This window comes from Orbicella faveolata, unplaced genomic scaffold (genome assembly GCF_042242905.1).
Source record: "Orbicella faveolata isolate gen_17 unplaced genomic scaffold, um_ofav_v1 contig_24, whole genome shotgun sequence".
Classification (NCBI taxonomy): domain Eukaryota; kingdom Metazoa; phylum Cnidaria; class Anthozoa; order Scleractinia; family Merulinidae; genus Orbicella; species Orbicella faveolata.
The window spans coordinates 32,747,496-32,770,154 of record NW_028301552.1 but is presented as its reverse complement, the minus strand read 5'-3'; the positions used below and the strand labels follow the sequence as shown (position 1 = coordinate 32,770,154).

Here is a 22,659-nt window from a genome sequence, read left to right as displayed (position 1 = left end):
ATCTATAAGGCCAGTTTTGGGTAAGTGAGGAATGTTCAAACGATTTTGTTAGCGTTGAATATAAGATAAAGATATCAATATGAGCTAATATGCCAGTCTCAGTTATGCAAGAAACAAATGCATCATTAATATTAAAACTAGTATAATATCATCTGGTTTTTACCTGGTGCATATAAAATTGTGCTACCTGGGTTTCTGAGAGATAAAATTAGGGCGTTTGTAATTAGAGTGTTGACGAAGGAAAACCGTTAGCAGAAAAAGAAGCCATATATGGATACTATAGTGCCCCGCGGCGCCAAAGGTAAGGAACGGAAGCTACCCAAATAAGTCCATTTGAAAGAGCTTGGACTCGTTTGAACAGAGAAAATAATTATTTAACAATATGCGAGTAGGGAAAATATAACACAGCAACAAGAGCCAATCTAGTGCCAGTAGAGTATCGGCTGTCATCTTGTTTATAGAAAAATTCCACTGCCGAGGTCTGGGTGTGGGGTACACAAAACGTAATTAATTATGTGTGCATACATGAGATCTTGTCCCTACACTCAATTTGATAAACATTGTACCCATGGCAGCTTATCCTTAATATGGAGACAATCAATTTTACCTTATTCCCTTACTAAAGACTATGTGAACCAAATAACAGGAGCTCCGAACTAAACTTATTTTTTTTAAAAGCAGTTGAAACAAGTTGTGATTGCGTCTTAATAAGTGACTACTGAGATGCAATTATCAATATACTGTTTGAGCAGACATTTGTTTTCCAAATAAATAAAATGCGGTACGTTATTAAGTTACCGTATTAGTACAATAAGACTGTTTATACATGTTTGGCTTCCAAATGACCTACAATCCCAGAAAATAGGGAATGAAGTTGGCATCCATATAGCAAGCAATGTGTTTGCTTGGTTTTTGTTTTCACCTTCACATCGACTTGGAACGTATAAGAAACTTTTTCAGCTGTGACCTTTTTGTTTTGTTTTGTTTTTGTACTGCCTCCTTCAAACACCCGTCGCTTTTCTTTATCTACGTAACAAAAGTTCTAATTAGCCCACCCCTCCCTAGGTGGTATTTAATTTCTCGTGTATCTTAGCAACGATCAGATTTGTTGCATTCCAGTACGGTAGGCTCTATTTGTTTCGTGGATAGAAGAGTAAATATTTTTCACGGACTTCGAAAGTGTAGTATTTACAAATCAATTAACTGATATCCCGATGTTTACGACGAGCTTAAACAAAGAACTTTATGGTCCGTCCCGGATCAGTGCAAAAACTGGAATCAAAGATATTCTTTTGCGCGATCATGTGTTACAAGAAGGAGAGTGGCATTCTGAGCAGAAGAATCCCTGGAAGACTTCCTTTTCGATTTCTTTTGAGGTAGGCGCTAGTCAAGTTTTTTCTTAATTGAAAGATAACTGAAAGATTGCACATCAAGATCATTTGTGATGGTTAACGTTCTGCGGCTACTGTAGAAATCAGAGGAAGCTTCTTTGAAAATATTTGCACACCACACGAGGTCGTCAAGGGTCAAAATACTTCAAGGACCGCAAAAATTGTTTATTGTGCTCCCCCTTTTAATTGCAATGTATCTAAAACGTACTTCACCGCATCGCGGTGACTGAAAAATTTCCGGCGTGATTCGAGAGCTTTGGGACACAATTTGTAATATTCTCTATAAATAATCAAAAAAAGAAATATTATAATGAAAATCTTCGTCATTTTGCTTGTAAATGGAAAGTAGTAACCAGTGGTGTAAGAGATTCGAAGTGCGTCGCATTTAATATTGACGGAAATTTGATTTGGCGATCAACAGCATGGAGTTTATAATTTGTTGCTATTTTCTCAATTTTCTCGTTTAAGAAACCTGACGTAGATAAAAGTGTCAAACATGGCAGGAAACTGGATGTGCGGGTAGGTTGCTGTGTTTTGCGCAATAGTTGTTTAAAGATTTATTACATTGTCTGCATTGATAATGGAACGCCAAATATACGTAAATTTGCCGATCGCGTTGATATTTTTTTAATGTCGATTCGCAAAATTGTGATACCAATTGTAGAACTCGTCTTCTTTGCTCTAGCTAATTGTACTTGGAAAATACGGCAAAGTAGTGTAATGGTGGAGTAATAATGGCCAATTATATTTGATTTGCGCTTGTTTATGTTGCCAGACAAACGTCACCAGTTTTGTACTGGGTGCAGAGGAGGGCCCCTTGGTGGCAACCACAGCTAAGGACTTTGACAACAAGCTCCAGGGAGTCCCTGTTAAAGCTGCTCCTAGCCAATCGACAAGTATTGCTGTAAGTGAACTGCATTGTGTACTTAATAGTGTAATACTTAGTGTAGGACTTATTAAATTCCTTTTTAATATTGTTTAAGAGTAAATTTAATTTGGTCTTCGTTTAATTAACAGGATTTTGCTCCTAAGTACATGACTGATAGAACATTTGGCAAGTCTGGATCAGTATATGACAGCATGTTTGCAAAGGTATTCATAATTATTAATTAAAAAAATTGTTTAGAATTTATGAAAAAATGCATTGACATAATTTAATCCTTATAAAAATTTTTCTTTCCTCTTACACTGAAAAAGTCATGCTCTAGACCTTAGTGATTATGATTTTTTTAAATTATACTTAGTTCTTTCAATATATTGATAATTATAATCCATCAATTATTTTCGCTTGCACGTGTTTGGTCTAAACACATCATGTAACTGAATATCCCCCGGCAAAAACTTGGGAATATCTGAGTGAAATTTCCCAATTTTTTAAAACCGCACGTGTTGCGCAAAAAACATTTGAAGAATAATAAACACATTAGCCTCCATTTGGCACAAAAATATGCTCAGATATTTGTCTGCAGACATCATCTGTTCCTCAAAGCTCGCAGTTTTCCTCAAGCTACACTCTCAGAAAACTGTTCACTTCTCAGAACAGATCATGTTGGCGGACAAATATCTGAGCATGTTTCTGCTTCAAATGGAGGCTATTGTTTATTTATTATGAAATAATTACCAATAATCATAATTTACAATTTTTGTGACTTGCAGAAAGGCCAGGCACAAGGCTCCAGTGCAAAGAACAGAGCAGAATGTCAGAAACATACTGATGATCTGAATGCTACTCATTTTCAGTTTGGAGCTGATTTGAATGGGTAAGAGTACCCATCAATTTTGGGCTATGCTCTGCATACAGTTACCCAGAAAGTCTAAGAAATGAAGTTTGTGTAGCGGAAAATAACTTTCCCTGGTTTATCTGAGTGACTTTGCAATGCATGATCCACCAAAAACTTCAATAAAATGAGAGAAGGCTGTTTGCTCTTGTTTGAGCTTGAACAGATTAGCTTAGGGAGTTATTAGTTTTGTTGTCTGCTGGCAGCTGGATTTTTGTCAAAGGGTTTACTTAAACAAGTGTAATCAGCCATTGTGAAATTATGCAAAAGAACTGTATGACTGAGAGCGAATAAAGCACATGCCACGCCCATGTCTAGCCCCATTCCCTTTTAGGCTAAAGCGTCTTGCCTTAAAACCCTTGCTGAATTTCAAGAGAGAAACAGACTGCCAGCTGTCCATAAGTTTTGTCTCTTGATGTTTTTAATTCAATATTGCAGGTATGGTACAGAAACAAGACACTCCTTCAAGAACAAGTTAGAAAACTCTACAGAAGAAGTTGGCTCCACAAACACAACTTCCAAGACAGCTTTGGAGACTTACAAATCAAGTGTATTTAGACAAGGTGATTGGAATGTTGCTGAACCATGCTCTGTGCAACACTCAGTCACTTGCAATGATTTCCACATCAAACCATTTTCTAGCAAGACTGATGGATTCACAGATATGAAGCAGCAAGGTGAAGAAAGACAGGCTGAATCAGAAGAATATCCAGTCAACCCAAGAGGTAAAATATTATTTGTATATATAATGAAAAGATGATGTTGCAGTACTTCATTATATCACTGTGGCTACTGAAAAATTTCAATGTATATTTTAAATTGAAGCTTGGTGGGCAACTTTCGTATTGACAATGCAATTCAAAATTTTTAAATTCATTTCTATTTTTTTTTGAAATATGAAGTTAATCTGGTAATTTCAACAAGATATCTATTATTCTTTTGCAGATGATCCAAACCATCCCTACTATCAACGCAGCACTCACTTTGTGGTAAGCTCATGTACACACGACACACATTTTTACAATAACTGCAGGAATTCTTGTGTGCTCATTGGCTAATTTTCATTGTCAATAAGCAGAGTGACACATGAAATTATAATTTATGCGATGTGCCAAAGAGCGAAAATGTGCAATTTGACAGTTTGTTATGGTAATAAACAAATTGATGTCAGTTTTTCATGCGTCTGTCCAGTTATGGACGATGAATTTCGTCTTAACATAGTCAAAGTAGTATGCGGATCCACTCGGCTATCCCCTCGTGGATCCACAGCTACTTTGACAATGTTATGGCAAAATTCATCATTAATAGCAGGACAGACGCATGAAAAACTGACGTCAATTTGTTAATTAGATTACTTTTTAAAAAATACACACTGAATATAATAAATTGGTGTAAAACTGATGATTTATGGAGATCTATCATTTATGTAGTACATACCTTTTACGACCCGAGTTCGAGGGCTGTACTGTAAGTTACGGACCAAGTTTTTTCCCCATTGATTTATGGCCCAAGCGTGAACCATGTTGGCCATAAATCAAAGGGAAAAAAACAATGATTCATAACTTACAGTACCGACTGAGAAAACAAGGTTAGTAAGCTATTTTTTATATCTCTACCGGGTGTCTGACGGGTTCGGGAATGATTTCTATTCACACAGAACTGCTTCAAATTTCTATTACGCACCTTGAAAGCTAAACTAGACAATTTGAAATTATTGTTAGTAGGTTTTAATACACAATTTTAGAAGTGAAAGAAAGTTTTAAATGTTTACCTGCTAAAAATGTTACGAACACTAAGTGTTGAAATCGTTTTTAAGTTGTTAGCACGCTTTAATACACAATTTAGAATAAAAGAAAGTTTTAAACTTTTACTTGCTATAAAAGTTAAGAACACTTGGCGATAAATCACGAAACATTTTGACAACAAAAACAGCTTTAAATTTTAGTGGGCCGTACAGTACATTACGGCTCGCTAAATTGACCAATCACGGCATGCATACTAACTGGGAGATATAATGATAGTGAATATTGAAAACAAGACTAGTCAAACTTACAGACCTCTCAGAGATGCTCTAACAAAAAATCATACTGAGAGAGCACCATAAGTATAAGCTTGTCGCAGGTCTTCATTATTTATTTAAATTATCAATTTCTTTTATCCACATTTGGTTGTTTCTTTCAGTTAGGAACCAATGCAGATGACAGAAGGTCACTTTATTACAAAGGTAAGATTATCATAGTAATAAATTTATTGTATTAAATCAAGTTTGCATAACTTCAGATATCTAAATTTGTTTTCTTGTAGGAAAGCAGAATCTTTATTCTATAATGCAATCAGAATCATGTGCTGCATAAATTAGTTAACTAATGTGGTTGTGATACTCTTTCTAAAGACTGTACAGTCCTGGCCAGGATGGCATATAACAAAACAATTTGCCAAAAAAAACAAAAATGACAGGACAAGTGTGACCATAAAGGTCTGCCCCATCATATGACAGCTAACTAATAAACTTCTTTATTTATATCCCTAGATTTCATGCTTGGTAAACGAGAATGCCTGATTAAACCGCTTCCTGCTCCTCCTCCAATCTCTTCAAAGGTATTTATTTTGCTGTGCTGTGCTGTAACCAATATTTTTCACATGTATATTTTGTTAGCTGGGTTAACATTAGTTAAAAATGTATATTTTTGCTTTCTTATAAATCTTTTTCTTTTCAAACTGTTAGGTTCTTCCAAACCTTGAGGACTGCTTGCCACCTTGCTCAACAAACAAAACTGATTTTGTTAATCACAAGAATCATATTAGGGAAATTGGCCAGGTAATTTCATTTAAGACCATAGAGCAGGTTTCAATTGAGTGTCCTAAAACCAAAACCAAAGTAATCACTCTAGCCAATCACAAAGGACATGGACAATCCAGTGAACCAATCAAAACTGGAAGTAATTACATGTATGTGACACAAAGCATGGGGAAAAGAGTGCGAGTGAGTCAGAAATCAGGTTTTGGTTTTACTTCTGATTGGATGAAAAGTGGCGTGAATTTTTTAAGCCAACTGTGTAGCCTAGTTGATGCAGAACCAATTACTTTCCGACAATCAAACGAAAACTGCTCTGTAACTTAGAAAGTTTTAGAATACGATGGAGGTTTGTAATATATTTCAAATGTTTAAAACTCAAGATGAAGAGAGACATAATGAAAGATTTTGTTTTTCAGGGCAGAGCTGCTGACACTAAATTCAATAGGGTATGTATCCTTTGGAATTTTACTTTAAAATGTTTCATGGCCAGAAAAACTCAAATGTTGGTCAATGCTAGACTTTTTTTTTCTTCCTCATCTCCAGGATCGTCATAATACTCCAGCTGTTGTTTTAGCATGTAATGCCATGCGTCATCCTGGTGACAGACAGGCATCAAGTAAGTGGTTTAGGAAGACAGTGAAGTACAAATCAACCCAATTTATGCTTTATTTGAAAACCTGTCTTTTTAATAAATGGGATATAATTAATAATATTTTCATTACGTCTGATCTGATACGTCATCAGATCAAACCTTTGTTATTGAAAGAAGTAAAATGATGTAAAAGTGTAAAAAAAAAATAATTATTATCTGTTTTTGTTTAAACATAATTTTTAATCCATGTGCCTCTGGTTCTCTAGTGACAGGGGCTGACTACCTACCTCCACCAAAGGGTGTTCCTTACTTGAGCCCCCAGAAGGAACCCAAAAGTAGATATCGATATCTGGACAGTGATGGGGCCCTCCTAAGGACACCACTATGGCCCTTACCTTCTGAGACTAAGGTATGATTCTATTTTGCTTGAATTTTTCTGTCGTGCTTACTTGTAACACTACTGATTTATAGGTGAAGGGCAATGATTTCTGAACCTCTATTTAAAATTCCTTCTGTCTAACATAAATTTCCGAAAGTAACGAGCCCCGTGAGGTCAAAATATTGTGGTCGCTATTAAATCCCGAAAGTAGCGACCCCCCGAAAGTAGCGAACCCACCCCCAACCACACCTCCTCCCTGAAAATAGTGAGACCTAGATTCAACATGTTCAATAGCATATTAATTTTTTTCGGGTGAAAGTTACGTATAGTAACATTTTCAGCGGGAGCGCATTAAAAGGAATGTTTCTTCAAACTAAAATTGAAATCTCGACCAGTGCACCGAGATATTGTTACAGCAAACTAACGTAGCAGTGCGTCATGAAGTACAAACAGTACTTCAGTACTACAGTAGCTAACTTTCCTCTTAACTACTGACAACACGGTCTAGACATGAAGAGCTCACGATCACCCATGTGGCAGCAATGGAGATTTAAACTGGAAGAAGAGCCAAGTTCTACCAACTTTATATAATGCTTTTTGCTCCCCGAAAGTAACGACCCCTCGAAAGTAACGAGCCCCAAAGGCTGCTAATTGCGCCACGAGGGTCGCTACTTTCGGAAGTTTACGGTATTTTTTTTTTTTTTAAATCAGGAGGAGTTTATTCCTGTTGAAGAGCTGGTGACTGGTGATTCAACATCCAAGCTTCAAGAGAAGAAAGCAGATTGCAAGAAGAGAATTCAAGATAACAGGAGCACTCATTTTCAGTTTGGTTCAGATGAGGAGCCCAAGCATACTGAACAGGTGCAAAAATTCGGGAGCAATACTAATAATCATGCAGGGACATTTTTGCAAATGAGCGTTTTCGAACCGACATCTATTACCTCCCTTGATAGAAAAAACTCCTGTTTCGTTAAATTATAGCCACTTCCACCCTCCCAATCAGTGGGAGTTTTAGCAAACCACGACGGCGACGCCAACGAGAACGTAGCCAAACAAAAGTTTAATCAGCAGAACAATGGTCCTGCACGTGCGTTTTGAATCTTTGTACATTTCTTTGCCGTCTTCTGCAAAACACCAACGTGAAATGTCAAAGTCGTACGTATTTTAGAGAACGTGAACCGCAATGGCAAAATTTTTCGTGTCTTCCTTTGGAAGTGAACGCTGTCATTACATATTTAGCCTGAGCAAGTTTTTAGACCGATAGGCGAACTGAAAAGATCTACACAGTTGCGACATTTGAGAGTAAAATATGAACACTTTTTCTTTCAAGGCGTCGTCCTCGGTGTCGCCGTCGGCCGTCGTCATTGCTAAAACTCCCTTTATGAAACAGGGGTGACACTCACATGGTCACAACATTCCAAAGAGGGGAAGGGAGCGAAATATTTGAGGAGTAAAGAAAAAGGAGGGGGGGGGGGAACAGGGTGACGGGAGCCCGGGAGAGTAGGGGGCGGTAGGCGGGAGAGGAAAGGGCGGGGAGCGAGAGAGGAAAGGGCGGGAAGCGGGAGTCGTAAGAAAGGGGGACTAATTTATGAAACATTAAAATACTTTCAAAAATAAGAACCTAAAATGTTATTTGACTTACATTAGCTTACTTTGAGACTTCTGGACCGACTATAAAACGAAAATTTGCCCTTGAGCTGAAAAACTGAGGCTTACTTCCGGTAAAATTGGAAACACTTTTACAGTGGTTACGTCATAGGTCGTGAAATTTTGTCGCGTAAGCCTTTTTAGAGTGAGAGGAGCAAGGCTGAAAACAAAGGAAGAAAGGAAAAGAAACGTCTAAGGATTGCGCAGTTAAATAACTAGGATGTGTTTTGAGTCTCCTTATTTACAGGGGACGGGGGCAGAACGAACGAGGTCGGGAGTTGGGAGATAAAGGTACGGGAAGCGGGAGAGCAGGGTACGGGAAGTGGGAGGTTCTGAGTTCTGACCCCCCTGTAAACCCCCACCGCCCCGCCCCCCCCCCCCCCCCCCCCTTCCCACTCATCTACTTTTGTCCCGGATTGTGGTTTCTCTTTAATGTGCGACAGTGGAAACAAGGAATCAAAAGTGAAATTCTCACGACTGGTATTAGAACAAAATGCATGGATAAAACCGCTATAAGATGTGAGAATTTCTATATTAACCGCAATCTATCAGCCACGTCTTGCCTTTTTCTTCCTGTTCCCCTTGGAATCTTAACAGTCAATATCTTATTTTTTTTTTTTTCCAGCATGACCAGTTCTTGTCATCATTGCACCTTGATCCATCTCTTCCTGCCGCTGGGAGAAGTGAGGGCCCTGAACAAAAATACTCTCATGTTTATCCAAGGTCAGTTAAATGTGGAAAGGTTTGAAGAAACTAAACAGCAAAATCCTTGATAGCGCTGCATTAATTGCCGGTTAAATCTCAATCGATTCTTCGCGTTGATGTAGTTGCATGTAGGAGATTCTTCTTAAACAAAACATCATTGTCAGCATCACCAGTCTTGATCTCATTTTTGCGAGATTTTACGCAATGTTGCAGCTTCCCAGCTATTGATCAACTTGAAGTTAGTTAATAAAGGTAAATTAATGGCCGCCTTTCGTAGGGAGTTTATAAAAATGAAGTTTCGAACTTTAGCAGAGCGCTTGGCCCTGACGAAGGGCTAACGTCAGAAAACGCAGCTTTACAAACACGCTACGTAAGGCGGTTAACTTCAAGTTGATCAATACTGCATTAATAGATCGTATTTTTTTTTTCATTTACAGTGAATCGGCAGAACAAGGGAGTCATAGTGTGTCAAACATCCCTGCACGAGATAAAGTGTCCATGATTCAGAATCACATACAGCAGTTAAGTCAACACAGGTATCAACGCCTTACTATGATATACTCTTCTAAAGAAGAATTTATTTTTTCATTTACTCGAACATGCATTAACGAAGTAGAAACTGTTATGTTTATATAATGTTTTATTTTCACAGATTCTTTAATCCACGGGATCCGATGAATATAAACTTGCGAAAAGCCTTTCTGGAATTTGACACAGGCTTGTAAGTACAATATAGTTACTTCTGTTGTTCTCTAGAATCTGAAAACATTTGATGTGGATCAGTGGGGCCTGACTCACTACTTCTGCAGGTGTAATTTGTTTCTGCGCGTGCAATTTGTTTCACCTCCCGTCAGAAGTAGTGAGACAGTCACCGTCCACACTACGCCGTCATCGTTTTCGAAAGCTTCGCTTTCAAAATGTTTTCCGTCCACACGAAAACGCAAAGCCGACGTTTTCAAATTCCTACGGTTTGAAGAGCGTTTTCGGAAAGCCCCGTTTTCGTGACGGATTAGTGTGGACGGTAGGCCTAACCGGAGAATTAAAGCTCCTTTTTTGAAATTCCTCCGGCGCAGTGTGGACGCTGCCTCAGTTTTGATCGGCCAGGCCATAGAGAAAGCGAGAAAATAGTTTTCTTATATTCGGTTTGTTTGATCTTTTTTCAGGAGTGGTACAATTTCAAAGGATAACTTGAGAGCCGTTCTGAAAAACCTTGGAGTTGACATGGACCAGGACACGTTTGAAAAACTCTTTGAAATGTGAGTAAAAAATCGTTGTTTTGAAATTCATACTCGAAGTCGTTCATGTCATTTGACTTGTTCATTGTTACAGAGCTCTTAAAAGAAGATTGAACTCGGTTGCTAACGGCAACGAGAAATTTAGTTTTGACACAATTTTTCGTGGCTTAAAGAGCGTCAGTCCTTCACTTACCAGAGCAAATCTGCGATTTTGCGCTCACCAGGCTACATATCACATATTAATATTTCAGATGTGATACAAATCATACTGGTTACATCGACTACCAAGAATTTGCCAAACACTTGACGAAGGACCTCCCCCTGAGTCGGGGAACTAAACCTGTGGCTTCTTCAGTAATGAAGGCGGACTTCTGCCCACCAGAACAGAGAAGGTAGATTAATTCAATTACTTTGCAAATAGTAACCACTGTTGGAGAATTTTATATTAAATGGTTCAGTCCACTCGAAAAGCTGGACGAAATCACATGATTGAGTTCATTTACTCCCAGCAATGAACTTGGTTGAAAATTTAAACAAAGTCGCAAATGTAACTTGCCTAATTATATTTAAACAAAGCACTGTTCAATATATTTCATTTAAATGATTTTATCCAGAGATGTAAGAGTTAGAAATTGTTGTACGGGATAAAAACATTACCAAAATGTTCGAACCACGTTAACTAACGTCCAGTGCTCGAGATTTATAACTGTGTGCGAATTTTCTTTACAGATTCACGTCCGCTCAGTTACGCACTATAGAGATGGCGAAAAGGATTTCCCCTTTATCAGTGAGCTCGCACTACTTCCACAAACATCACTCAGGAGGTTTGCAGCTATTTTGAAATTTTTCAGTCAGTAGGTCGCCCGTTCGCTCGGTCGGTCGGTCGGTCGGTCGGCCATTCAGTAAGTCAGTCTTTTTTGACTGTAACGTTCTTCTTCTGTCCTCAGCACCTCGTCTGTCAACCACTGGTCAAGATTTTATCAGACCTGATAGAATGCCAGGTACGTAGCCGTAACGAGCCCTAACATTGATGAACATGTAATGTCAATACAGTAGTCAAGAGAACTGTACAGCAACAGATCAGTAATTTGATTTGTTATCAAATTCTTTTTACCCATGATATGAGAAATGCATGGAAATCAGTAGGAAGAATCTGTATTGTTATCGCTGAGTTGAAAGAAGTTAACGTTAAGTTTTATTCGCAGGCACTCCTCGTCTGTCTGCACGGTAACATTGGACTGAAAACACTCACTACTTGATGTAAACATCACAGCCCTCATATCATTGAGGCCGGAGTTTGCCATGCGATCAGAAATGCCTGAATAATTGACTAGCGTTGACATGTCAACTATGCAAGGCAATTGCATTGAAGACGTGAACGCTATGTTTAGACACCTCCTCGCCGGACTTTAAGGTGCTTTTCCTAAAAAGAAGTGAAATGACAAATAGCATTTTTGTAGTCGCAATTCGAAAACAGGGTTTTTGAAGTTATTTGTTACATAGAAATCTCATAATATCCTTGTTTCAAGGTCGTCGATCATTCTCCAGCCCAAGGCTTTACCATATTGAATAATTTATAAGTCTAATATTATAACATTTTTAATATGGTGTAAAATGTGTAAATAAAGACCGGTTTTTATTATATTAATGTGCTGTTGAATAAAAGTTGAACCACTTTTTAAGTCTATCCAACTCGCAGTTGTAAAGAAGTTGCCGTTACAGTGTCGTTGATTAAAACTAAACAAAGGTATCAGTTTCTGAATAATAGCCATCACAGTCAATGCGACATACGCGCAGCGAACGATAAGAAGGTTCGTACTAGTATCGTCGAGTATACAACGGCTTTCCTGTAATCTGATTGGCTGTATTTTGTATAGCATGGTATAAAGTTTGATATGATACAGTATTACACACTTTGATGCTTTCTAAAAGAACAAGATCGGGATCACATACATTGTAAAACTAGAACACAGTTTTATTACTTTTGTCAGATTACCGTTAATGATAATTTCTACTAGAAAGGAATCAAAGTACGCTTAAGAACAAAACACTGTTTTTGACTTGTAATGAAATTGGTATTTGCAACTGGTTATCATTGTCAACAGTTTTATACCCTTTTAAATCAGTTGTACACACACCACTTCTCGTTCAATTAAATAGTTAATTTGTATTAAATTAATAGCTCCTATTAAATGTTCGTGCAAAAACAATCAAGTTTGTTGAAGCTAAATACTTGATAAGGGAAACCAATGCAAAATTCTTGGCAATATTCCAAGAGAATGCTTCGTTTTGAAGTATTACTGCAAACCAAAAGCCTAAAGAGACTACATGTAGAATATCTTCTTGCACTAACTCGAACTTTAAGACTTCATAGAAACTTACCCCACCCCGAATTTTAGAAACACTGGAATTAATTCTTCGTAGATGTTGTTTCCTTTATCCTTAGTTTGCTTATACGCTGAGCTGCTTTCTATATTTAGTGTGTCAGTTTTGACAGCAAAATACCCCGGCACACCCGGAATTTTTGAAATTTCCATATCACGTAATTTCTACCTTCAAATCTTTTGTTTTGTTCTTTGGCAGCTTGTAAACTAGAACTGCTTTTCTCCCCGGAGTCACTCATCTCACGACGAATCTATTTTTTACCGAAAATGTTCAAATAAAAGCTATTTATCTTTTTGCCCTTGATGAGCCTCAATGGCAAAAAAGTCATCTATATAGCGGTTGACACAATATGGCAAAGAATGAGCTTGCCGATTGAGTGAGGTCACACTGAAGTCACTTGTTTGCTGGCGATGTGCATACCATTGGTGACAACACATTTTCTACCATTGTTGCTGGTCATTTCCAGGGCATTTTCGTCTGCTTCGCACTCGTCTCTTAACAACACTGCCTCTTCCCTTCCCGGCGTCCTATCCGATGTCTTCTTACAGCACCACGAAAGAATGTCGCTCCAGCTGAATTGTCCCCAATCCCCTTGTGGTCCTATTGTGCAGCAAAGGGCTTGGAAGAAGAAAGTCGAAAAGGCCCATCCTACGGTCATGACCAACATCAGAAAATGGCCCATCTGTAAGTAGGACAGGACTCTGGACGGCATCATCATTGCACCTGAAAACAACAACAAAACAATAATACTGACAAAGTTCCTTAAGTGAAAAAAAAAACTCTACGGCATTGATTGATAAGAACAGTCGGAAGTGAATGACGGGGATTTTATACGAGGGCAGGGGTGATAACTGAAATTTTGATTTTGCTGGTGTCGAACTGACCTTCAGGCAGTGGGGGGGGGGGGGGGGGGGGAGTATAGTCCATACAGCTTTAATAAATGCTCACCAGCAATGAATGTTGTCACAGCTGCCATGGTGATGGCGGATCCCATCCGGGACAGTGAAAACTGAACGCGCGCCTTCCTACATTCCTTATTTGGAGCAAGACAGTAGGCTACCCCGAAATGCATCGCGAAGTCAATGGAGACACCAACTGCGACAGACATAGTTATGGACTCCAAGATGTTGAGCTTCCAGCCACTGAGCACTAACGAGCCGATCGTAACAGAAATAATACCAATGATTGTTAATATGGCGTAGATGCTGACAAGAACGTTCAGAGTGGTCAGCAACATTACAGCGAAAGCCATTGCTATGGCAATACCCATGGAAACCAGTGTTCCAGTAGAGAGGCTTCTTTGCAAGTCGTAAAATTCCATGGTGCTAATCAACCAGCCTTTGCGCATGCCCGCTGGCGCATTTTTAGTTTCATCCTCCATCCAGGATTCAATGCGCTCCCAGAACTGGTGCGCGGGTTCGTACGCGCGCGAAATTCTCACATTACTTTTCACGCGCATGTGCACACCCTTGAGATTTCCGTGTTTGTCGTAAATGAAGCTTCCTATGGTCGAGTCTTGTCTCTTGTATTTTAAAATCTGCGCACGAGCGTTTGCTGAAATGGCGCAGGAATCCAAAACGGTTTTGTTGAAAGGAAAGGGCGAATCTTTGCAACAAGGGTAATAGGAGACATGCGGCGTCAGCGGATCCTCACAGCTTTGATTGTAATACTTCTCTAGAAAACAATAGCTCTTTATACCTTCTTTTGTGGCGTAAAAGTCTTGCTTGCGAAGCCTTTCGCAGAAACCCAGAAACCATTGTTGGGATTCCTTGCTCGTGATGTCAAAATCCTCATCCCATTCAATTGTGCCATGGTCGTACGGGTTAAGGTAATCTCCAGTGTCAATTGCCTTAATCCCCCAAAAAATATCGATTGGGAAAGTCGCGCTTCCTTGTGAAGGACTTGTCTCGAAACGGAATTTATCTTTAAAGTGAAGTTCGTACGCTTCCAGGGGATGCTCGGATTCAAACATCTGGAAATCAGAAGATGTCGGAAGCTGGAATCCTGGCTCGAAGAGAAGAACTTCTAAACCGCCTAATGTAAGAAGCGAGAAGAGGACTATCCAGAAAAACCGCATTTTTATAACCACTCGAGGTAGAAATTCATTGAAGCAATAGCGAACTAATTTCGCTACGTACTTCTCATAGAACACTTTCATTTTTTGACTTGAAGACTCCTTAGTGCAGGACCGTGAAGCACATACATTCTCGTTTATGACACAAACAGCGGGAAACCACGTGACCATCATGCTGAACTTGCAGAGAATGGCTATACCTGCATAGATGCCGAAGCATTTAATGGTGGTTATTTGAGAGCTGAAGTTGGCAATAAAGGCAGCCGCTGTGGTGAAACTGGTAACGAACATCGATAAAGATGCGTGCTTCAACGTGTCAGCGGTGATTCGAGTCAGCGATGCGCCCGGGTTGTTTTGTTTTGATTGGCGCCAGACGTCAGTGAAGACAAAGGCGTCATCAGCTCCTATACCCACCAGGAATATCAAAGTAGTAATGTTCAGGAATGGGAAAAACTTCAAACCCAGCACGATCATGTACAAGAAATAGGCAATTATCAACGCACTCACAACGGAAAGCACTAACAGAAACGTAAGCAAAACCGACTCGGTGTAAAACCACATAATCAGTAGAATAAGCATCATGGCAATAGAAGGGTAAATGATGTCTGCCATTAACATGATGTTGAACATATCGTATTTTAAAAAATGAAATTCCGTTCCTACTAATTTAACACCTCCATCTGACACTTGCCCCTTCTTGATATGTTTCTCATACAATTGCCTTCTGAAATGTCTATCGCTCATCGCCGGACTCAATACCGCTGTATATAGCAACTTGTCTCCCTTAGGGGCGAAGAAGTCTTTGTCTGTAAGGTAGTAAAGCACATTGTGCACTGCGTTGTATCTGATACACTCTATGGGTAATCCTTGGCAAACGGGATATCCAATGCTATATTTAAAGTTCCAACAATTCTCTTTTAACGAAGCGTTGTTAAAAAACGGTGCGCACTGCCTTAGTAACGTTAATATCCGTGCGACATCAACTGAAGTTATATCTTGGCAAGAGGATCTCCCTGAAAGAGCTGCGATGTAATTACCGACTGACCAACTAGGACAACATTCGCTAACTGTTACAGTGCCATAACGGATGTTTCTTCTGTAGCAATTTGATTGAAATCCATCCGTCTCCCGCACGACTCGTTCTTCCATGCGGCATACAGCCCGAAGATCAGGAACATTAAACAAATCACCACCTGAAGTTATCGACGCGAAAACCATCTTGTACGTAATGGTATTTTTCATGAAGACATTTGGACTGTCACACATGGCCAGACGATATTTGCTCTTAACCTGACCGAGCTTTTCATCCCTTCGGGTTTTTGTTGTCTTCGTGGTAAGTAGATCAACAAGTGAAGACACGTTGCCAATGGTGATATTAATATCTTGTTTCGGACTGGTTGCAACGAGTCCACGATTTGCAGCCTTCCCGAGCGCAAGCATCGTGCGATATCGTTTGTTGATTACTGTTCCACGAGGTTCAAACCCCTAAGTTAATTAAGTAAAAAAAAGAAACACCCCAATTAGAGAGCAGTCTGTTTTTCACTGAGAGACGAATGCGCAAATGTGCACATCAAAACACTGTGATTCTCATGTATGTGCTTTTAAGATTAATATAATCTCTTATGCTAATTTTACAATTGCTAAAACTATTACTCAATCAAATGTTTCATGCAAGTTTTGCTTCTTTGAGATAAAAATGAAAAATTATTTAACAAGGCATAACCTTACCATAACTGGAGTGGAAAAATCTGGAATTTCAGGAGCATTAAACTGAGGAACAAAGGAGCAGAGACCACAAATCACGATCACCAATGAGGTCACGAAGAACACTGCATACGGGTACTCTGCTAGAACTACTGAGTACCTGAGGAGCAAAATAAAAACTTGGGTTTAATACTATCTACTGTGCAATACTTTTTGACTTTTTTTCAATGCTTGTGTTGGCACAGTTTCACGGCTGTTAAACGAAACAGCCTTAGGTTCCTGAAGTAGAGCAGTGAACCGAACAAGAACAGGCTTTAAATTCAGTTTACCAGTTAACAAGTTGGTGAAGTTACGTTTGACAACCTTTCTCCTTCAATATGTGGAGTGGATGGCTCAGCATTCGGGAGTGATCAGGAGTCCTCAAAGAAGTTGACTTTTTCCGCGGTGGGTGGGGGGAGGGGGGGGGGGGTTGGGGAGAGGCAGCACGCCAGTTTATCATGCAGTGTTGTAACATGCATATCATGTTAGCCTATCGGAAGTTACAATCAACAAGGCAGGTCTCATTAGAAGCTGCAATAACCAAGTGCAGCCAAAAACGGAATGGCAGCACTCTATTTACCTGCGTGTTTATTTACTGTGTAAGCCCACAGGGAAACCCGGCCTTGGGCAAAGTAGACGAAGAAAAAACTATTACCTCGGCATGTTACACTGGTTTGTAGTTTGGTTATGTTGCTCCAACCCCTCATTGTTTTCGTTGTTATTTCTGTTGTCTTCTTCGTCAGTTCTCTGAGCTCCTTCGCTCTTTAACGTAATCGCCAGGTTACAAAGCTGCTGATCATCCATACCTGAACAACTTAGCTTGAAAATTTGCTGTTTTGGTCATATAAACAAGAATTCCAGCTTCGCCCTACGAAAAGGCGAAAAGACAACACAGCCAGACGTGTTTTAACCTGAGAAAACTTGACTAAACAATCCAAATTTAAAATAATCGGAGAAACTTAAAGCCTAACTGGTTCAGTAGAGTAAGTCTCTTTCGAGGTTAATTTTAAATACTGGGGATTAAAACCTTTGTAAGCAAAGCTAAAAAGCTTTTTTAAGCCTAGTTGGTTAAAATAAAATCTCACTTGAGGTTTAAATATGGGGTCTCAAAAACCTCAATAAACAAAGTTTATGCACAAAACAAAACCATTTTACAATAAAGGTGTTTTCTTGTCGCGAACACTGAGTGACTTCGCCTTTAAACAAATTTAATATGGCGGGCAAGCTGCCATGGGAATATGAAACAACAGAAGACATGGACTTATTTATGGCTGCAACGGTTACAGTGGACATTTAGTCGATCTAGTTAGTTTGGTTGGTTTGCTCTCAGTTTTCACCGTCGAGTCAACATTTTACTCAGTTCACATACCAATAATAAATTAAGTTTTTAAAGACAGTTTAAAATAATAACAAGACTGAGCTTAAAACAGGCCAGACTGTTGGTTTTACAAGACCCAGTGTTCTTGGCTGCTCTATTTCAGTGCAGTGTAGGCAGGCAGGTGTGAAAGTTTCAGACGAACTACGGAAGTTTACGGAAAATAACGAAGCAAATTTCTCAAAGTACAAAATTCTTAAATTTTCGTCGCTAAAATGGATGTCAATTATCATATTGCACTTTGGCCACGCCGGCTTGGTAAACAGTATGAAAATTTAATAAGTTTTTGTCCTTATTTCAACTATTAATTGCTTGCTCGCCGCCAGTTTAATATCATATATAGGTGAATAAATCTGATTTGAATTTTGCTCACATGAAGAGAGATTTACAGTCATAACATTCAACTAAAAGCAAGTCGAGGTGACAACGTTGCAACGAATCTCTTGAACCACTATAATTTGTTTATTTTCGTTGCGGGTTAACATGGAAAAGTTTTCAAAATTAATATATGCTTGATGCGATTTCAACAACAGGGAATTAAATTGTTTTCATAAGTATCTTTCTCGATGTTCGTCTTTTTAAATGATTTTCTTAAAATACACTACTTTTGATTTCAAAAAGGGTTATGGAATTTTGTTCATACAATAAATAAATTATATCATTTGAACTATTTGTCTTCTTTTTCCTCCGAAAAGCTGCAAATTTCCTATCGTAAATGTGTTTCTTTATCTGTTGACTTAGGCTTTCAGCCGGAAGCTGTTTTTGTTACCTTGACTTTACCGCGTAATATTTTTGACTTGCAAAGTTCAGCAGCCTTAATCCCAAGTTTGGCTCATTAAAGTTAAAATCACTCATTAATGCTGAAACTATACATTTCCAAGAAGTTATTATATTTTTTTGGGGGGGGGGGGGGGGTCGGCTTAAATAAGAAATTCTACCATGTACCGCGTGCTGAGCCATGTGGTAATCATCATTTCTTGCTCATGCAAAATACATTGTAAACCAAACCTGCGCGGTTTGGAACGTATTCAACAAAAGAAAGAAACTTAAATTAAAATTTGCGCATTTCGTTATAAACGGTTGATATACTGCCATAAAAAGTTCACATCGACATTATCGAATGAGTATAATTTTGAGCGAAGCGTTAGCGTGCGGTTTTGCGCGGCGTTGTTTTTGGGATTTAGACTACCAAAGTGCCTCAATTTCACCTCAATAATGAGACATTCATTTTTAAATATCTGCGAGACACTTTGTTTCTCCCTCATAAAGTTGAGTTACAAATCGTTAAGTCAGCATAACATTTCTGGAGGGCGTTTATTGAAATATTTGGTATGCTTAATTGACAGCCTCAAATTTACCTGTAATTGCCAACTGAATATTCATCCTAACCTTCCTGATTTGCAGCTGAATTTTATAGCTTCAAGTGATCGCGCTGTCGCTGAAAATCGACTATGCTGTTTGAATCACTCGAAAGTTTCTTGTTTGAGCGGACACGGGCAATGGAAAAGACATGGTTTAATTTATCAGCGATGGTATCTTTTGCAAACGACGTAATTTTGTAGTGAAAAAACAATTAATACTGTTTATACACAATAAAGTTTGTGGTAGCTACCTTTACTTTTAAAAGCGTCAAAGGTATTCTGAAAGAAAAAAACAATCATTTCAAACGATAGCGAGACGCAATGGGATAAAGTCTAATTCGCTATAATAAATTACCTGGGTACGAGAACAATAACACCCTTATGCTAAAATATTCAATGATATGATTATAAACTGCAATATTTTCCTTGTCCTTGGGTTTATGCTTTGGGGCAGCATATATCCCAATTACTTAGCGACTACTGCAACCAATACGAAATAAGCTTCCGGCATTAAATTGTGTTGTTCTCTGCTTTCCGTAAGTCTTTTTAAGCATTGCCGAGCTACAAAAGGCCAAAACATTTTCGAATACAATTTGCTCTTATAGAAAACACTTACCCTGTATACTTAACGATTGAGTTAAGCATCGAGGATTCTAGGAAATCAAGAAGTTAACATTCTTGAAAGCTTCGGAGCGGAGCGGAGCGCGTTTCATCTGCTCCTGGCTCCGAGCAGAGAGCGAACAAAAACTTGATACAAAAGCGGTTTTGCCGGTATAAACTTCCGGTTCTTCATCGCCATGACAACCCGCAATCATTTCCGGTAGTGTCACATCTGCCACCTGTCAACATGTTCTAATGAAGGCTGGCTATCCAGCGCCAAAGAAAACAACACGCAGCGATACTAAGAAACTCCTCGTAATTCAGCTGATATGCTGGAGGGCAATTAATATCACAGGTTTATGCTGCAAGACAAGTGTGAAGCATTGCTGGAAACCCGTAGAATGTAGCTTGGCCAATCGCAGGTTAACTCAAGTGTTTTTGTTGTCAATTTGCTCTAACAGTTATCCCAGTGCCCTGACATTTATCGGTGGTAACAGGCTGTCTCTCATAATCACAATCCGGGCCATAGACGCTATAGGGTTAGACTGCTGGCAGTCTGTTTTTCTCTCGAAATTTCAGTAGGGGTTATGAGACGAGACACTTAAACCTAAAGGGGAATGGGACGAGACATGGGCACAGCATGCACGAGACGAAAAACAGTTTCACCTTCTTCCCTACTCGGCCATTCCGCCCTTGTCCCGCCTTCTTCCCTACTCGGCTACCGCCATACCGCGCCCTTTTGCGTTCGCGATGACACTCGTGTAAGTGACCGTTAGAGAGAAACCCGGCTGCCAGCAGACTACTATTGGGTTCGAGCACAGAATCTATCACTAGCTATAGGCTAACCTCGCACTGAGCTACCCACACTTAAAAATTGTCGTTGGAATTAGATCAAGGCCATACAGAGATATATATGCGGTGACCCGTTGACCTGGTTTCATCGTTTAACTCTTAAAACCGGGCGTTTGCGCTAGAAGAGACTATTTTTGATGTTTAAGACGGTTGTCATCTGTTTTAGTGATAAGATATAACATTATTTGTTCCACAGATCGGGCGGAATCTTTGGAGTGCTTATGACTCGTGGTTGATAAGACCGAATTGTTCAGTACTAGTTCAAACTCGACTGAACCCAAAGGGATGGGCAGAAGAAGCTGATGTCACAACAATTCAGCTACAACAATTCAGCTTTTGAAAGATTTTTGAAATATGCCAATTTCCGCTTTCTATTCGCAAAGTTCTGAAAATGATTGGACCCGAAATGACGCCTATTCCCACGGATTGGTTTTGTCAGCTGTTTTAGCCATGGAATAACATGCATTATTATATGGCTTCTGTTTGTGGCGGCGCTCGAATTGGTTAATTCTAGCGCATTATTCTCACGTAATACCCACTGGCGGATTACCGGCTGGAAAAAACAAGGCAAAGGGTAATTGAAATTGTTGTTCTGAAAATTGTTGCGGCTGAAAACGATGAATAATAGAAAAACTCTGAGAGTGAATTATATTATCAGAAGAACAGAAAACTCACAATGTTAAACTATGATCCAGTTGGTGCCCGACGGGACAGCCAAACAGCTTTTGATGAGCCATATAATAGACTACTTGTTAACCTCGAAAGTTCATTCTTCACGTGAAAATCTCAAAGCTCGGTAATGCCGCATTGACCTCGTCATCACTCGGTTAATATTGCGAGGTCTCGGTTTGCTGTCTTTTCCTAAAGAACCCACTCTCGGTTAATGAGTAGTTCTCATCGTAAAATGATAGCGAAGCGCGCGAGTGACGACATAACTCAGACAAACTCAGACAAACAAAATGGAATGGTGGAAAATTTGACGCTTTTACAAGCACGTAAGCAAGTGTTACTCCTATTTCTCTCAGGACACGCTAATGTTGTCCGACTCTCGCGGGGTTTCAATAATTTGCATTCTAGTTTTAGACTTCGCGTACTTCGTTATTGAGATACTATGCACATTCTCGTTGGTCGATAGGTGTGTTTAGACGAGAGTTTGTAAACACGGAGTGGCAATATTTTATTAAAACAATGTAGGACATTTTCCGTGTTTACATAGTTGCATCTTAACACTCAAGGGGCCAGCAAAGTACGTTGGGTGATATTAACATAAATTCCAGTGAAAAAATAAAAAATTTAAAAGACTCAAAAATGATGTGGTAATGGGTCCTAATGGCGTGGAAATAAAAATATGCGAAATTCAAGTCAAGTGAGTTTTCATATAAAAGAATTAGCGAAAATCATAATTCAGGTATGGAGCTCCGATTTGTTTGCCTTATTAGACTGAGGAAAATGGTTTTAGCAAGGCAGTTACCATCAATCCCAGACTTGGCTCGAACTCGCACTCGAGCTCTTTCCCTAAGGCCACTACACCCCTTGCTTGACACCATTGAAAGGCACTTGTACCCGGCTCCCTCGCCTTATACAGTAAAACGTTCACATAGGTTCATTGTTTAACATCTTCCCTTGGTTTAACTGGTTATTAAGTTATCTAACGGAGTCCATGATGCTCTACTCCGGTAATGTCCGCTTCTTCTGCTCCATTTGAACAGTAGTAAAATTCTTTGGTAGGTATAAACATGAGTTAA

At 39.2% G+C, this 22,659-nt stretch overlaps 2 protein-coding genes across 2 annotated transcripts; one reads left to right on the top strand and one right to left on the bottom strand.

Moving 5' to 3' along the window:
• Positions 1–696: 696 nt before the first annotated feature.
• On the top strand, positions 697–12,211 carry LOC110056059 (uncharacterized). The gene is made up of 22 exons (XM_089293016.1): positions 697–1,376; positions 1,860–1,910; positions 2,167–2,295; positions 2,409–2,483; positions 3,048–3,151; positions 3,608–3,894; positions 4,115–4,158; positions 5,351–5,393; positions 5,700–5,767; positions 5,895–5,987; positions 6,383–6,412; positions 6,510–6,582; positions 6,825–6,967; positions 7,649–7,798; positions 9,210–9,307; positions 9,727–9,825; positions 9,942–10,010; positions 10,453–10,545; positions 10,776–10,916; positions 11,254–11,348; positions 11,472–11,525; positions 11,730–12,211. Exons 1-22 carry the CDS (start codon positions 1,215–1,217, stop codon positions 11,753–11,755), a joined length of 2,127 nt encoding a protein of 708 aa, XP_089149142.1. The 5' UTR covers positions 697–1,214; the 3' UTR covers positions 11,756–12,211.
• A 267-nt stretch (positions 12,212–12,478) lies between these two features.
• LOC110056058 (protein dispatched homolog 1-like) lies at positions 12,479–20,203 on the bottom strand. Its single transcript, XM_020762496.2, has 6 exons — positions 20,079–20,203; positions 19,714–19,741; positions 17,382–17,594; positions 16,712–16,847; positions 13,858–16,468; positions 12,479–13,632 (listed from the first exon to the last, which is right to left on the bottom strand). Exons 3-6 carry the CDS (start codon positions 17,528–17,530, stop codon positions 13,292–13,294), a joined length of 3,237 nt encoding a protein of 1,078 aa, XP_020618155.2. The 5' UTR covers positions 17,531–17,594; positions 19,714–19,741; positions 20,079–20,203; the 3' UTR covers positions 12,479–13,291.
• Positions 20,204–22,659: the final 2,456 nt, after the last annotated feature.

Bases quoted from the DNA above. Each gene is read 5' to 3' on its own strand.
- LOC110056059 (XM_089293016.1), top strand. From the start codon at position 1,215: ATGTTTACGACGAGCTTAAACAAAGAACTTTATGGTCCGTCCCGGATC. The intron at 3,152-3,607 runs GTAAGAGTACCC...TCAATATTGCAG, and splicing joins TTTGGAGCTGATTTGAATGG to GTATGGTACAGAAACAAGAC. The intron at 10,011-10,452 runs GTAAGTACAATA...ATCTTTTTTCAG, and splicing joins CTGGAATTTGACACAGGCTT to GAGTGGTACAATTTCAAAGG.
- LOC110056058 (XM_020762496.2), bottom strand. From the start codon at position 17,530: ATGGATGATCAGCAGCTTTGTAACCTGGCGATTACGTTAAAGAGCGAA. The intron at 16,469-16,711 runs GTAAGGTTATGC...TAATTAACTTAG, and splicing joins ATTTTTCCACTCCAGTTATG to GGGTTTGAACCTCGTGGAAC. The intron at 13,633-13,857 runs GTGAGCATTTAT...TGTTGTTTTCAG, and splicing joins TGTGACAACATTCATTGCTG to GTGCAATGATGATGCCGTCC.